Below are 14,438 nucleotides of genomic sequence, written 5' to 3'. Positions count from 1 at the left end.
GTACACACTATCTGCTTTCACTCTCCATCTCGTCTCGATTTCCTTTTCTGTTTCTTTTTGTTTTTGTTTTTGTTTGTTTTTTTTTTCACTCTTTTGGTCTTGGGCCAACAAAAACACTCCATCAAAATCCATAAATTCTAGCAAAAAGTTTATACAAATCAGAAAAAGTCTATACGAATCTATTTATATAAAATCCTAAATTTTTTTACAAATCTATTGAAAAGTCTTTACAAATCAATAAACTCATAAAATCTATTGAAATCTATCACTTAAAAAAAATTCACTAAAATCCAACTACAATACATCCCCCTAAGATTTTTAAAAAGGGGGTAAAGTGGAGTGGATGGTTGAAAATTCCTGTTGTTTCTATACTACTACTAGCTTTAGTTATGGGATTCTTATTCCCTCTTTTAAGGGCTTAACTCCAAGTTGCGGCATCCAAAGCCCTTTTTTATATGCCCCTTCTCTGTTCTTATTCTTCTGCTGAGCAGAGTAAGGAGCTAGCTGATCAAACTGAGAGGACTTCATTTAGGATGAAAGACTATGCTGCTCTTCTGATAGCTTCGGCGCTGTTTGCATTTTTGTCACCAGGATTGGTGTTTCAAATGCCTGGGAAGGAGCGTCCCTTCGCATTCATGAACATGAAGACGAGCGTCGCCTCCATGTTCTTGCACACTGTAATCTATGGTTTGCTCATGATTCTGTTTCTTGTTGTTCTCGACATTCACATCTATGCTTAGGAAGCACATCAAGTTATCCAAGAAACCAGCTTGTAAGTGCTTTAAGGGTTAGACTGATTTAGTTGTTCTGTGTTACTCTTATTATTCATTTACTAGTACGTTATGCAGTGGTACCACAACTATCTATGTATTGTATACCTTCATGAATTCTACTTTGTAAAAAAATGAAGATTTCTGTTATGTGCTAATCTATCTGCATATGTAGTTGTGAACAGTTTTATTATGGCTAGCAACTGGAATTGCATATAGGCAAAAGGGTATCTAAAAAACAAGTATTTAGTTTGGAAGCAAGAACATGGGCAAAAGGGATCGAGGGTCTAATGAAGCTTTGTGCTTTTTCCACTACTGGATCAGTTAGGATTTGAAAAGATTTCTGGTACAAACTGTTATATTCTACAGTCATTAGTAATTGAAGCAGACACCAAAATCTGCTACTGATTTAAACATGCATGTTCAAATTACCAATCCACAAAATTTGAATTTGTTAATTACTAGACCAGAAAGAAAGATGCATGGTAACAAATACAAATACTAATTGCTCATGCTATCTATTTTGATATAAAGATGACTTTTTTGTACATGAAATTCCATACCCCCAAGTCCGGCAAAACTAACAAAGCAATGGCCAATCTGAACTGAGAGAAATCTAAAATCTGTACCTCAATATCTGAATATGATGTTAGAATCAATACCTCTAATCCATGAGCAATCTAGAACTCAGAAAGAAGGGGGACAAAATCCAGTTATTAGCAGTAAAAATCATTGAGAAACAACATAAAGTACATGACACATCAACTTAACATGTGTATTTTTGTAAATGAGACAATCAAATCCTGAGTTCACAATTTGGTACTGGTACACATTTGAGTAGTTTAAGAACCAACATACATGTGGACTCCAATAGCCAACAAGAAGATACAGATGAGAGTAAAGTAGATGATGGAATGAACCAGAATTGATACTCCACTAGTCTGAAAATTGCCAAACTCGACGAACCGGCTTTTCCCAGGTATCTGAATCAGCAGCCCTGGAGTTAACAGAATGAACAGCACCACTGCTATGAAAACTGGCCCCCAATCCGACATCTCCAATCCTCGCCTTCCTGCACTACTTCTCTCTCAAATTTCAAATGTGGCTTAACAGATTTGTGATCTGATCTGATCTGCCAATTTGTTCTATAATAGCCAATGAGGGAGATAAGGACTGGTTGGTATGGACAAAGAAATATGAAAGGTGAAGGTTACAGAAAGTTGGGTACTAATTGCCTTTGGGGAGGAAGAGACAAGGGATTGATGACTAGGAAAAGGTGAAGGTTATAGAATCAAGCTATTCTTATTCACATGCATCATGAGGAAGCTTCCCACTAAACCAATGGCTTGGCTATTCCATTGGCGCTAGTGAAAAAGAAAGTAAGAAACACCCTTTTGTAAATTGTGATTCATGGTATGAAAGTTGTTTCCTTCCATTACTAGCCAAGGCATTGTAGATATAACAACTTCCTGTTCTTTGATAGGCCTCTTTAGCTTCCTTGCTTTTCATCCAGTGCTAAAAATCTCTTTCTTTCCCATCCATCTCCATCACTGTCTTTTCACATACATAAGATGCACAAGAACCATTTGTTCACGGGAAATCAATTAGTGAAAGACGCTTCAATTGATTGAGAGCTCAAGTGCTCGACCAAGCATAAAAAGCCCAAACAAACCACAGTACAAATAAGTCTTCCAAGAGTTCTAACTAAGCATAAAAGCCCAAGAAACCACAGTACAGATAAGTCTTCCACAGCTTTCATTGAAATAGAAAGCTCAATACTTGGTTCTGAAAAAGTAGAAGAGATCTAACTAAGCATAAAAGCCCAAGAAACCAATAAGTCTTCCACAGCTTTCATTGAAATAGAAAGCCCAATACTTGGTTCTGAAAAAGTAAAATATAAAATTGAAGACAAAAAGATAAACGTCGACAGCAGGGTTCGAACCGGCTTTTCAGAATTGATACTCCACTAGTCTGAAAATTGCCAAACTCGACGAACCGGCTTTTCCCAGGTATCTGAATCAGCAGCCCTGGAGTTAACAGAATGAACAGCACCACTGCTATGAAAACTGGCCCCCAATCCGACATCTCCAATCCTCGCCTTCCTGCACTACTTCTCTCTCAAATTTCAAATGTGGCTTAACAGATTTGTGATCTGATCTGATCTGCCAATTTGTTCTATAATAGCCAATGAGGGAGATAAGGACTGGTTGGTATGGACAAAGAAATATGAAAGGTGAAGGTTACAGAAAGTTGGGTACTAATTGCCTTTGGGGAGGAAGAGACAAGGGATTGATGACTAGGAAAAGGTGAAGGTTATAGAATCAAGCTATTCTTATTCACATGCATCATGAGCAGGGACGGAGCCAGAGATCACAAATGAGGGGGGCCAATGTAAGATGGATAAAAAAAATATTAAAAAAAATATTTAAAAAATATTAAAATGATTAGATTAAACAAGGCGTGCTCTAGGGAGGCGTTCTCCAAATACCAAGGTGCAACAGGCGTGCTCCAACTAACTTCTAGCCATGCTTCTGCTTCTAAATTAAATTATTTTTTTATTATTTACTATTATTCCAAACTAACCAATCAAAAAATTGGTGAGACCAATTACTTTTTCATGTGAAGCCAATCACGTGGAGAACTGGGGGGTGCCAATATTAATAATTGTATGTGTAGAAACTCAAGTCAACTAGATTACAAGCAACAATTACATATGAAGTAAAAAAGTTAAGGGGTGCCATGGCCCCTGCAGGCCCTTGAGTAGCTCCGTCCCTGATCATGAGGAAGCTTCCCACTAAACCAATGGCTTGGCTATTCCATTGGCGCTAGTGAAAAAGAAAGTAAGAAACACCCTTTTGTAAATTGTGATTCATGGTATGAAAGTTGTTTCCTTCCATTACTAGCCAAGGCATTGTAGATATAACAACTTCCTGTTCTTTGATAGGCCTCTTTAGCTTCCTTGCTTTTCATCCAGTGCTAAAAATCTCTTTCTTTCCCATCCATCTCCATCACTGTCTTTTCACATACATAAGATGCACAAGAACCATTTGTTCACGGGAAATCAATTAGTGAAAGACGCTTCAATTGATTGAGAGCTCAAGTGCTCGACCAAGCATAAAAAGCCCAAACAAACCACAGTACAAATAAGTCTTCCAAGAGTTCTAACTAAGCATAAAAGCCCAAGAAATTAACCACAGTACAGATAAGTCTTCCACAGCTTTCATTGAAATAGAAAGCTCAATACTTGGTTCTGAAAAAGTAGAAGAGATCTAACTAAGCATAAAAGCCCAAGAAACCAATAAGTCTTCCACAGCTTTCATTGAAATAGAAAGCCCAATACTTGGTTCTGAAAAAGTAAAATATAAAATTGAAGACAAAAAGATAAACGTCGACAGCAGGGTTCGAACCTGCGCGGGCGAAGCCCAACAGATTTCAAGTCTGTCTCCTTAACCACTCGGACATATCGACTTCGATGACATAATGGCTAGAAAGAATATAATTATTATTATTATTTTTTGATGGTGGATAGCTAATATAATACGTCTCTCCTGCAATGTGATAGGGCTGCTATCCCATCATTTGGTCTCTTTAGAAAAACGTGGGTGTGCCATTTTTTATTATGGAGGAGAAGGACAACACAATAGAAAGTCAATTTAACCAGCAAAGCAGAATATGAATTTTGCACACTGGAAAAATAGGTGGGGGAGACCTGAACCACATTGTTGTTGGTATCATTATTGGGTGGACGACATCTACGATCCATGTCTTTCTTCTTTCCCGGGCCATTTTCCAATTTTATACAAGGTAAAGGCCACCGACCTCATGTTCCTCATGGCTTATTTTATGCACTAAATGCTTAAACGACAAACTAATACCTTCAATTATATAATGAACTCAATTACTGTTATGTTCTGTTATTCTTTCATTAAGGTTTGATACTAATAAAGATGCCAAAACATAAAATGTGACACCATTAGATTTAGATAAAAGATAGGAATGACAGAACTTTTGGGAAGCAAAATTAGTGGCACCAGTCCAAGATTAGAAGATAGAGAAGCATAGCCAATCACACTGAGCTGGATTTGAAACCTCCCCACTTAATTCATTAGATTTTTACCAATTATTGTTCAAAAATTAGGATTAGAGTGATAAAACACAAAATAATAGCATATAACTTTAGAATATTGAAACTCCAGAACTAAAAATCTTTAGATTAGTCACAATCAATACAGTGAGCTAATCTAACAACAAACTGAATTATTTCGATAAAAGAAGCTTTATTTTTATTTTTTTTCAAAGAAAAAGCTTTAATTTTGAAAAACAATTATGGACATGGAAACAGAAACGACCATGGTCACTGCAATTTTCTCTTGTAGTTCTACGTGTATAGACCCACAGTCCCCTATTCTGTAAATATCGAAAACAACTAAATGCGGCTTTATTTAGAAGATTTATATAACCTGTCACTGGTTCAGAATCGGTGACCCAATCCAGCACATCACCATCATCACCAGCCTGCCTTGCGTTACTCACCAGTACTCGTGTATATCTTCTGCTTCATAATACGCAAGACAACAAAACCAAAACAAAAAGATCAAAACTTGTGTCAGAAACAAACCACTCCCGACTTCCAAAAACACAGACCCAATAAACCCAACAGAGATTTTTCAATCTTGGGTGCAGTTCCGATGGAGAAGTTGAAGTCGTTTCTGAGCAACAGATGGCTGGTTTTTGTGGCGGCAATGTGGGTGCAATCCTGTGCGGGAATTGGGTACTTGTTTGGGAGCATATCACCGGTGATCAAGAGCTCGTTGAACTATAATCAGAGGCAGATTGCCAGGCTTGGTGTGGCTAAGGACCTCGGGGACAGTGTTGGGTTTTTGGCTGGGACCTTGTGTGAGGTTTTGCCTTTGTGGGCTGCTTTGCTTATTGGCGCTTTGAAGAATTTTGTAGGCTATGGCTGGGTTTGGCTTATTGTCACTGGTAGAGCTCCTCCTTTGCCTCTCTGGGCTGTGAGTATTCTAAAGTCTCTGACTTTACTTCTTTTCTTTAAGTAATTGTTCTTTCTTTTGGTATTTGAGGATTTGATCTTGTTTCTTGAATAGTTGAGTAGTTTCATACTTGAGGATCAAGCCTTTTTGTTTGATTAGTTTGTGAGGAAGTCAATATGCTATTTTGGGTTTAGGATAAAGGAAGAACCTTTTGCCTTGAACTTTGACATTCGCTACTTTTTAAGTGTTCACATGCAAAACATTGAACTTGCAGAATCGAATATGTAGATCTTTTCAAGGGTGTGTTTGGATCCTGGAGAGAATTTGTTGATTTGGTTTAGAAAGCAGGGTCCAGCTGTCAGCATTTCTGCAATTCTTTTCTACTTTGCATAAGATCCAGGCACATTTGAAATTAAATTTGGATTCTTGATTATGTATTCTACTTGATTAATTCTTCTTTCCTTTATTTGATTTCTCTATAACTTTCGATTTGTACTCACTGCCAAGGTATAGAATTGCTTGTGGCACTGATGTTTTAATAACAAAATGTGCTAATTCTATGCCAGAAGATAATTGGTCCTTTCAAATGGAGCTCAATAGTTCTCTGTAGTTTTCTTTTTAAAGATCCTCTGCATCAGTCAACCTTATCCATGAGAACATTCAATAGAAAGTGCTGATCATGAATATTACAAACAGTAGTTCACAGTAAACAAAACGATAGGAGGCAATGCAAAGTGGTGCCCATGTGTTCTTTTAATAGATATGAAAATCATTTACTCGCACTTACTGTCATCTTGCTTGGTTTAATTTTTTTCGATTACAACTTGCAGATGTGCATTCTCATATTTGTGGGAACAAATGGTGAAACCTACTTCAATACAGCTGCTCTTGTTTCTTGTGTACAAAACTTCCCAAAAAGTCGGGGTCCTGTGGTTGGAATTCTAAAGGGCTTTGCTGGGTTGGGTGGCGCAATTTTGACTCAGATATATGCGATAATGCATTCCCCAGATCATGCATCTCTGATTTTCATGGTTGCAGTTGGTCCAGCAATGGTCATTATCGCTTTAATGTTTATTGTCAGACCAGTTGGAGGTCACAAACAAGTCCGGCCAACTGATGACATGAGCTTCACATTTATCTACAGTGTGTGCCTCCTGTTGGCTGCTTACTTGATGGGGGTCATGCTAGTTGAAGATCTAGTTGATTTGAGCCACTCTGTGATCATTATTTTTACTGTGGTTTTGTTTGTCCTCCTCTTGGTTCCCATTGTGATTCCTATTTCATTGAGTTTCTTCAACCCAGAGCCAAGAATTCCAGAAGAGGAGGCACTTCTGTCTGCTACACTGAAACAAGAAGCAGGCAAATCTGAAGCAGATGCTAATGAGGTAATATTCAGTGAGGTGGAAGATGAGAAGCCTAAAGAAGTTGACTTGCTTCCAGCATTGGAAAGGCAAAAACGAATCGCCCAATTGCAAACAAAACTATTCCAAGCGGCTGCAGAAGGAGCAGTCAGGGTCAAGAGGAGGAGGGGTCCACGTAGAGGGGAAGACTTCACCTTGACACAAGCTTTGATCAAAGCAGACTTCTGGCTTATTTTTTTCTCACTTCTCTTGGGTTCTGGATCTGGTTTGACAGTGATTGATAATCTTGGTCAGATGAGCCAGTCTCTAGGTTATGATAATACACATATATTTGTATCAATGATCAGCATTTGGAACTTTCTTGGTCGTGTTGGCGGTGGTTACTTCTCTGAGATTATTGTGAGGTATAAACTGATCACATTCACATCTGGATTTTAACTTATTTATACAGATTTGGTTTCTGATCAATCACTCTTGTTCAATAGGGACTACGCTTATCCAAGACCGGTAGCAATGGCTGTGGCACAACTCATAATGGCAGTTGGGCATCTCTTCATTGCTTTTGGATGGCCTGGGGCAATGCACATTGCTACCATCTTGATTGGGCTAGGCTATGGGGCTCATTGGGCAATTGTGCCAGCTGCTGCCTCTGAATTGTTTGGCTTGAAAAAGTTTGGGGCTTTATACAATTTCCTCACACTGGCAAACCCTGCTGGTAGTTTAGTCTTTTCTGGTCTGATTGCTAGCAGTATATATGACCGTGAAGCAGAGAAGCAAGCTCATCAGCCTCATCTCGTGCATCAGATTCCAGGATCAATTTTCCAAGGGATTCCTGGACAGGATGCACCGAAGTGTCATGGTGCGATATGCTTCTTCTTAACTTCGGTAATAATGTCCGTATTCTGTGTTATTGCATTTCTTTTGAGCATGATTCTGGTACGTAGGACTAAGATTGTATATACCAATCTCTATGGAAAGTCCCGTTCATCTGGGCTTTCATAATTGGATGATCTCATCCAGAAGTTCCTGGATTTCTCAATGGCACCTTCAAACTGGAGTATTTCATCCAAATTGTTTTGATGTTTGTATACTAAGAATTTTTCATGGCTCATCAACATATATCAAGCATGATGGAGGCCAACACTCACCAGAACTACCGAGGGTCAGAAACAGACACCAAATTTTTTAGTTCCCTTTGGGGTCTTAGTCAATGCTGCTTGTAGTTGTGTACGATTATCATTCGAGTGTTATAATGTTTCATTGGAAGACAGAATGTAAGATTATTATTGTATTGAATTTGGAGATCCGATTGTCTTTGAAATTTTTTTTGTATTTCATAGTCAACTGTGTCCTTTGTTCTCCATGAATGAATAGAAAAAAATAATCGCCTGTTATTTTGCCTGAAAATTTCTTTTGTTTGTTTTAGTTCCTCAGATAGTTACAGTTTCCTCTACAGTTGTTGTAATGATATTCTTGCTGGTGTTGACCAGAGAATAGTTGTATGAGTAGTTTGCGTTTAAGTTCTTAGAGACACAGTTCACGCTGAGATTGTTGTAAGTTTGTAACTATGGAGACAGAGTTCGGTGAAGTTAATAGCCTTATGTTTTGATATATAACATGACCGTGAATGATGAATATGATCCCTTCCACTTTGAAGACTATTATTTGATCATTTTCACTATATGAAGCTGGTGCTTTTTGTAATTTCATTATTCCCAGATGGATTGATCCCAGCTAGCTATCACCATGATCATGATTGAACGCAGCGCAGTCTTTCCTTATCTCGCCTTCATTACCAGTCTTCACACCGACCCTGCCAAGCTTCCTCATTGCGGCGATGAAGGCTCCATTGAAGTTACCAGGGTTGTTGGCAAAATCTATGACAGTAGGCTTAGAAGCAGAGTCAGAGAACAGAACCTCATCTGAAGTCAACAAGCCCTTCCTTGCAACCAAGTTCTGGTAATAAGCATTGTCAAATGTTTGTGGAGTTGGGTCCAGGTTGACAGGTATGCTGGTGCCCACATCTCGCGGGCAAGTTGACATCAGCTGCTTGGCGTAGCCTGGATCCAAAGAAGGGTCAACGGCAGATGAGTTTGAAAATGAGTACAAACGGCTTGCAAAGCGGCTGCAGTGCGAAAAGCCTAGTGTATGCGCTCCCGACAGTGCAATAACATCAGTTTGGGAAAGGTTGTGTTTGGCAAACATGGTGTTGAGTTGCTTCAGGTTAAAAAATGATTCAGGCAAATTGCCAGGGACCCGAGAGGCTTTCGAGATCAGTCCATCTCGACGCCCCAATTCTACATTAAACGTAGGGCCTCCGGCCTGCACAAAATTATGATTAGTACATTTTTCGTAAGCTTTCACACTAAAGACACTGATAATTAGACTTACTAGGACTACAACATCTCGGGCAGCCAGTGCCAAAATGTCGGCACAAGAGACGATGCCAGGGCATTGTGCTTCGACTGCTTGCTTAGCCTTGACTACGGTGTCAAATCCATCTCCGGCCAAAGAAAGATTATCTGAATAATCCTTCTCTGCATCCCCATTTGATGAAGCAATCATTATCGAGGCATCGCATCCCTGCAACCAATAAATGTGTTAAATGAGCACATTGTGCAAGAAGTGTCCAATTAAAGGTAACAAAGTTAATGAAATGCTTCTATGTAAATATATTCGAACACAGCTAGCAAATTTTCCTACCTCAATAAAGCAGTCATGGAAAAACAGTCGCAGAGTACCCGGAATTGTTGGAGGGTTTTGGCTGAGTTTCGTAGAGACGGCTTGCTTCACTATGAATTCAACATTTGGACAACTAGAGCTGTAGAAGTTTTCTGCTAAACGTGCTTCTGATCCCCTCCCCTGCATATCAATCATCATCAAAACCAAACCCGAAATCACCAACAAGCCTCTCCATACCTCCATTTTTCTATATCCTTCTCTCCTCTATCTCTCTCTCTGCCAGTACTCGTGACACACTGCTATCTGTTACTAATATATACAAGGGAATTGAGGAAGACAATGGCTGTGGTGACTCTTCAAACTTACCATATCTGTTAAAAGATTGACATAGCTAGTCAAGCATTCATACTTGGTCCAAGCGTCTGAGTAGAGTCCGAGACTTTGATCAATGTTTTAGTAGTTTGTACCACACCCTAAGCCTATAGCGCTGTTGTTGTAGGGCGTTGGGTGGTCACTATCGTGTAGAGTTGAGAGTTAGCTAGAGTCATATGCGTACGTGTATATCCCAGTAACATATATGCAAAGACTCCTTTTATAACAATTTTAATTTGCTGTCATTACTATGAATTGTTATAGCTCTTACTTTGTCTTATAGTGATTCTTACATCTTTTTGATAAATAGGAACGCTTAGCCTACCCTATATACAACTCATCTTTGGTCATTACTTGCTGGTTTGACATGAAAACGACCAAGTAACAAATCCCCTTAATCAGTTAATCCTATCTCCAAACGCAAAGATACAAATCTAATTAAGGAGATGTTCATATATTGTTCAAAAATTTAATGGCGTGTGGGGAAGAAGTATTACTATGTTAAACAAAAGACTTCTTCTTATAGTATTTATATGCCTGCTCAACAAGTATTATTAGCAACAACTTTAAGATAATATAACCATGGTTATATTACTACCATTCATTGTTTCAAGAATGGTTTGTATGTGAAGTCAATGAAAGGTGCATGTATGATCTACCGTCTACCATTACTAAATTTGTTTATAATCCTAGTTGGTTTTCAAAGTGATCGAGTCATCAATCAATTTAAGATCAAAGAAATCAATTCCCATATTCTTTTCTCGATTCTTTGCAGTCATACAATTGAAACTTCACCTGTAAGATTGTCATACAAGCATGATTATGTTTTAATCCAAGTGAACTAAGTGTGACAATATTCTTATTGATCATGTTGTTTCAATGATCAATAAAAGATGCTTTCTATCATATGCAAGTATCTCTTTTTTGCCACTTACCAATGACCTCAATTCTCTAAAGATCATCATACGTCCATAATAGATTATATTCTACAAAAGAAAAATGATACTAATCATCGAGTTGCACTCGATCGATTGCATGAATAATACTAACAGACTACACATTCTAAAAAATCGTTATTAATTTATATTGGACTCTCCTGAGATAATAGGATTAGCCTAGCTAGGTATTTCCATACACTATCCCAGACTCAATCTCATCGATCGAGGAACTGGTCTAAGCCGCCGGGCTAATATTGTACGTACTGTGGTAAATAAATAAATAATCAACAAATCGATGTCATGATGATCTTGAAAATGAATATAGATCATAATTATATACTCAAATTACTGTCAAAATGATGAAAACTACATAATTCAAAACGTAGTGACCAAAAATTACGATTCTCCTTTCATTTATTTTATACAATATAGATGAATCAATCCTAGTTAGCTAGCGTTGCATAACTTTATTGCTTCATGAAATAGAGATCATGAATTGAAGGCTGTGCAATCCGTCCTAATCTCCCCTTGACCACCAGTCTTAACGTCGATCCTGCCGAGCTTCCTCATGGCAGTGATGAAGGCTCCACTAAACTCACCGGGGCTGTTAGCAAAGTCCACGACAGTAGACTGAGACGCCGAGTCCGAGAAAAGAACCTCGTCCGAGGTAAACAAGCCCTTTCCGGCAACCAAGTTCTGGTAATACGCGTTGTCAAACGCAGGGCCGGCCCTGAGTTTTCAGGGGCTCTAGGCGGAAAAAAAAATGGGGCTCCCCACCTTCAAATATATTCACAATTTTTTTTCCCACTTTAAAATTAAGTAAGTTACTAAGTTTACAGCTTTTTAATAGGCTTACAGGTTTCTATAAGAATACAATTTAGTAGTATAGTCACTTGCAACTAAACTACTAAAGTCCTCACTAATACATTCTGCCTTCATAATCCATTAAACCAACTCCACCACTAAGATTCCTCTACTTTTATAAAAGTTTGTCAGTTTGATCGACCCTTCATGTCTTAGTTTTACTTTCTGAATATATATTGTCAGTATTTCAGGAGCAAAAGGTAGCAAAGGCAACAAAACTTGCTATCTTCTGTATTTGGATTTTTTTCGCATCTCTGCATAATAGAGTATAGCTCTGTGGTTTATGTATAAAAAAAAAAAAATTCTAGCTTGCATCCTGATACCACTATGGCACTAGTACCAGTCTACCATTATTCCATTAACAAATAACAAAGATACACTTAATTCATAATTAGTTATAATCACTATTAGTTCAGAGTTCAGACGAATCGAATAAGAAGAAAAATAAAGAAAACAGACCCTAAAATCTTAATCATTGATTCATTGAAAAATATTTGAATTTGAAAAGAATACTTAAAGGCTTGCCTAAAGAAATTGCTGTGTTAATTAGTATCAAAAGGTTAAAATCACTCGCTATTTCCTTCTTCCCAATTCTCAAATTTGCCAGAAATTCAGAAAAATTAATAAAACATTACAAAGAACAAGAAAATAAAAGAATAATTGCAGATGATGATGATTATTGGCGACGATGAATCAATGATCTGATGATGAATTAGCTGCTAGGTTTTGAGAATTGAGAATTTGGATTATGGAGGTGAGGTAAGAACAAGAGAAGAAGTATAAAACGATAAGACATCGATATGGGCATATATGACATTTTTTTTTTTACATATATAAATATATATAAAACTTGGTTTTATTTCGGGGGCCCATGAAATTTGGGGGCTATAGGCACAGGCCTGCTGGGCCTATACCCAGGGCCGGCCCTGGTCAAACGTTCGTGGGGTTTGAGGGTCCATGTCGATGGCTATGCTGGGGTCCACATCCTGAGGGCAGGCTGACATCAGCTGCTTGGCGTAGTCGGGATCCAACGACGGGTCAACGACGGAGGATGACGAGAATGAATACAAGCGGTTGGCGAAGCGGTTGCAGTGTGAAAACCCTAGAGTATGTGCTCCGGATAATGCAATGACGTCGGTTTGGGTTAGGTTGTGTTTGGCAAACATAGTGTTGAGTTGTTTAAGATCAAATGATGGTTCCGGCAAGTTTCCGGCGACCCGTGAGGCTTTGGAGACTAGTCCATCTCGACGTCCCAATTCTACGTTGAAGTCCGGACCTCCACCCTACACATGTAAACAATGAATTCACATAATTAATCAAGCATTCGAAGATTGTGAAGTCAATCAATCAATTTATTAGAAATGTACAAAAAAAGAAAAAGTCGATCTAGAAGGTATGAGTATATGATGACTTACAAGAACTACAACGTCGCGGGTAGCAAGAGCCAGAATGTCAGCACAAGAAACGACGGCAGGGCATTGCGCTTCGACGGCTTGCTTAGCCTTGATGACGGTGTCAAACCCATCTCCAGCCAATGAAAGATTATCCGACGAGTCCTTCTCTGCATCCCCATTTGGTGATGATATCATGACCGAGGCATCGCATCCCTGTTTAAAAATTGATCAACCAAGAAAAGGAAGGATTATTCATTGATTTGTTACATATATACATGACATGGATTTTTAACACATGAATTATATAAGCAACTACAACTAATTACCTCCACAAAGCAGTCATGAAAAAAGAGTCGTAGAGTAGCCGGAATTGTCGTGAAGGTTTGGCTGAATTTTGTAGAAACTGCCTGCTTCACTATGGATTCAACGTTTGGACAACTAGAGCTGTAAAAATTTTCAACTAATTGTGCTTCTGATCCTCTTCCCTGCATATCAATCATCATCATCACCGTAACCACTATTAACAGTAACCCTCTCCACACCTCCATACTTCACTGATTACTAGCTCTCTTCTCTTCTTCCCTCGTACGTGGTACATTTATGACTACTTCTATCATATATAGATGAAGATATATAGACGTATTAATAATGAGGACCATATAATTTGTTAGAGATAAGTTGATTATATGCATAAGACGTAGTCACGCTTACTTGGTCCAGGCGTCCAAGTCCAAAGAGTTTAATCAATGTTCTAGTAGGAGTATGTAGTAGGTAGTAACCACACACTACAGTCTATATTGGCTGTTCTAGGGTATTAGGTATTGGTCATTAGCATTCCAGTGTTTATATTATATAAAGGTCAAAGGTCGAGCCAAGATCCTCCATCCATGTATAATTAGCTGAGTCTAATTACATACTAATTAGCATCATATTCTTAAAGTGGTATCGACGTAGCTAGGGGTGATCGAGAAGGGTCAATTGGCTCGGTACGCTTGAGCACAATCTATTACCATTTTTTACTTTGTACGTTAGGTAGGAAGTGCTCTACACCTACACTATTCTCAAG

The 14,438-nt window shown here is 38.4% G+C and overlaps 5 protein-coding genes and 1 non-coding gene across 7 annotated transcripts; 2 read left to right on the top strand and 4 right to left on the bottom strand.

Moving 5' to 3' along the window:
- The first annotated feature begins 382 nt into the window (after positions 1–382).
- LOC112187148 lies at positions 383–920 on the top strand. The gene has a single exon (XM_024325811.2). The coding sequence runs from the start codon at positions 456–458 to the stop codon at positions 738–740; it is 285 nt and encodes a 94-aa protein (XP_024181579.1). The 5' UTR covers positions 383–455; the 3' UTR covers positions 741–920.
- A 482-nt stretch (positions 921–1,402) lies between these two features.
- LOC112187151 lies at positions 1,403–2,582 on the bottom strand. Its single transcript, XM_024325814.2, has one exon. It carries the CDS (start codon positions 1,823–1,825, stop codon positions 1,613–1,615), a length of 213 nt encoding a protein of 70 aa, XP_024181582.1. The 5' UTR covers positions 1,826–2,582; the 3' UTR covers positions 1,403–1,612.
- A 1,574-nt stretch (positions 2,583–4,156) lies between these two features.
- Positions 4,157–4,238, bottom strand: TRNAS-UGA. Its single transcript has one exon. It is a non-coding gene; the product is annotated as a tRNA-Ser (tRNA).
- Positions 4,239–5,230: 992 nt separating this feature from the next.
- On the top strand, positions 5,231–8,529 carry LOC112187395 (protein NUCLEAR FUSION DEFECTIVE 4). Its single transcript, XM_024326158.2, has 3 exons — positions 5,231–5,782; positions 6,592–7,526; positions 7,608–8,529. The coding sequence occupies exons 1-3, from the start codon at positions 5,459–5,461 to the stop codon at positions 8,122–8,124; spliced, it is 1,776 nt and encodes a 591-aa protein (XP_024181926.1). The 5' UTR covers positions 5,231–5,458; the 3' UTR covers positions 8,125–8,529.
- Positions 8,530–8,706: 177 nt separating this feature from the next.
- On the bottom strand, positions 8,707–10,221 carry LOC112187396 (peroxidase 55). The gene is made up of 3 exons (XM_024326159.2): positions 9,826–10,221; positions 9,514–9,705; positions 8,707–9,444 (listed from the first exon to the last, which is right to left on the bottom strand). The coding sequence occupies exons 1-3, from the start codon at positions 10,045–10,047 to the stop codon at positions 8,857–8,859; spliced, it is 1,002 nt and encodes a 333-aa protein (XP_024181927.1). The 5' UTR covers positions 10,048–10,221; the 3' UTR covers positions 8,707–8,856.
- A 1,193-nt stretch (positions 10,222–11,414) lies between these two features.
- LOC112189007 (peroxidase 55) lies at positions 11,415–13,979 on the bottom strand. 2 transcript variants are annotated; one of them, XM_024328263.2, is made up of 4 exons: positions 13,699–13,979; positions 13,394–13,585; positions 12,908–13,261; positions 11,415–11,825 (listed from the first exon to the last, which is right to left on the bottom strand). In XM_024328263.2, the coding sequence occupies exons 1-4, from the start codon at positions 13,918–13,920 to the stop codon at positions 11,604–11,606; spliced, it is 990 nt and encodes a 329-aa protein (XP_024184031.1). In that variant the 5' UTR covers positions 13,921–13,979; the 3' UTR covers positions 11,415–11,603. The 2 variants fall into 2 exon arrangements, with proteins under 2 accessions (XP_024184031.1, XP_040371127.1); XM_040515193.1 differs by having other exon boundaries at positions 11,415–11,833; positions 12,916–13,261.
- Positions 13,980–14,438: the final 459 nt, after the last annotated feature.

Source organism: Rosa chinensis, chromosome 2, assembly GCF_002994745.2.
Source record: "Rosa chinensis cultivar Old Blush chromosome 2, RchiOBHm-V2, whole genome shotgun sequence".
Lineage (NCBI taxonomy): Eukaryota > Viridiplantae > Streptophyta > Magnoliopsida > Rosales > Rosaceae > Rosa > Rosa chinensis.
Note: the sequence above shows the minus strand (reverse complement) of the source record. Positions and strands in the feature narration are given on the sequence as shown.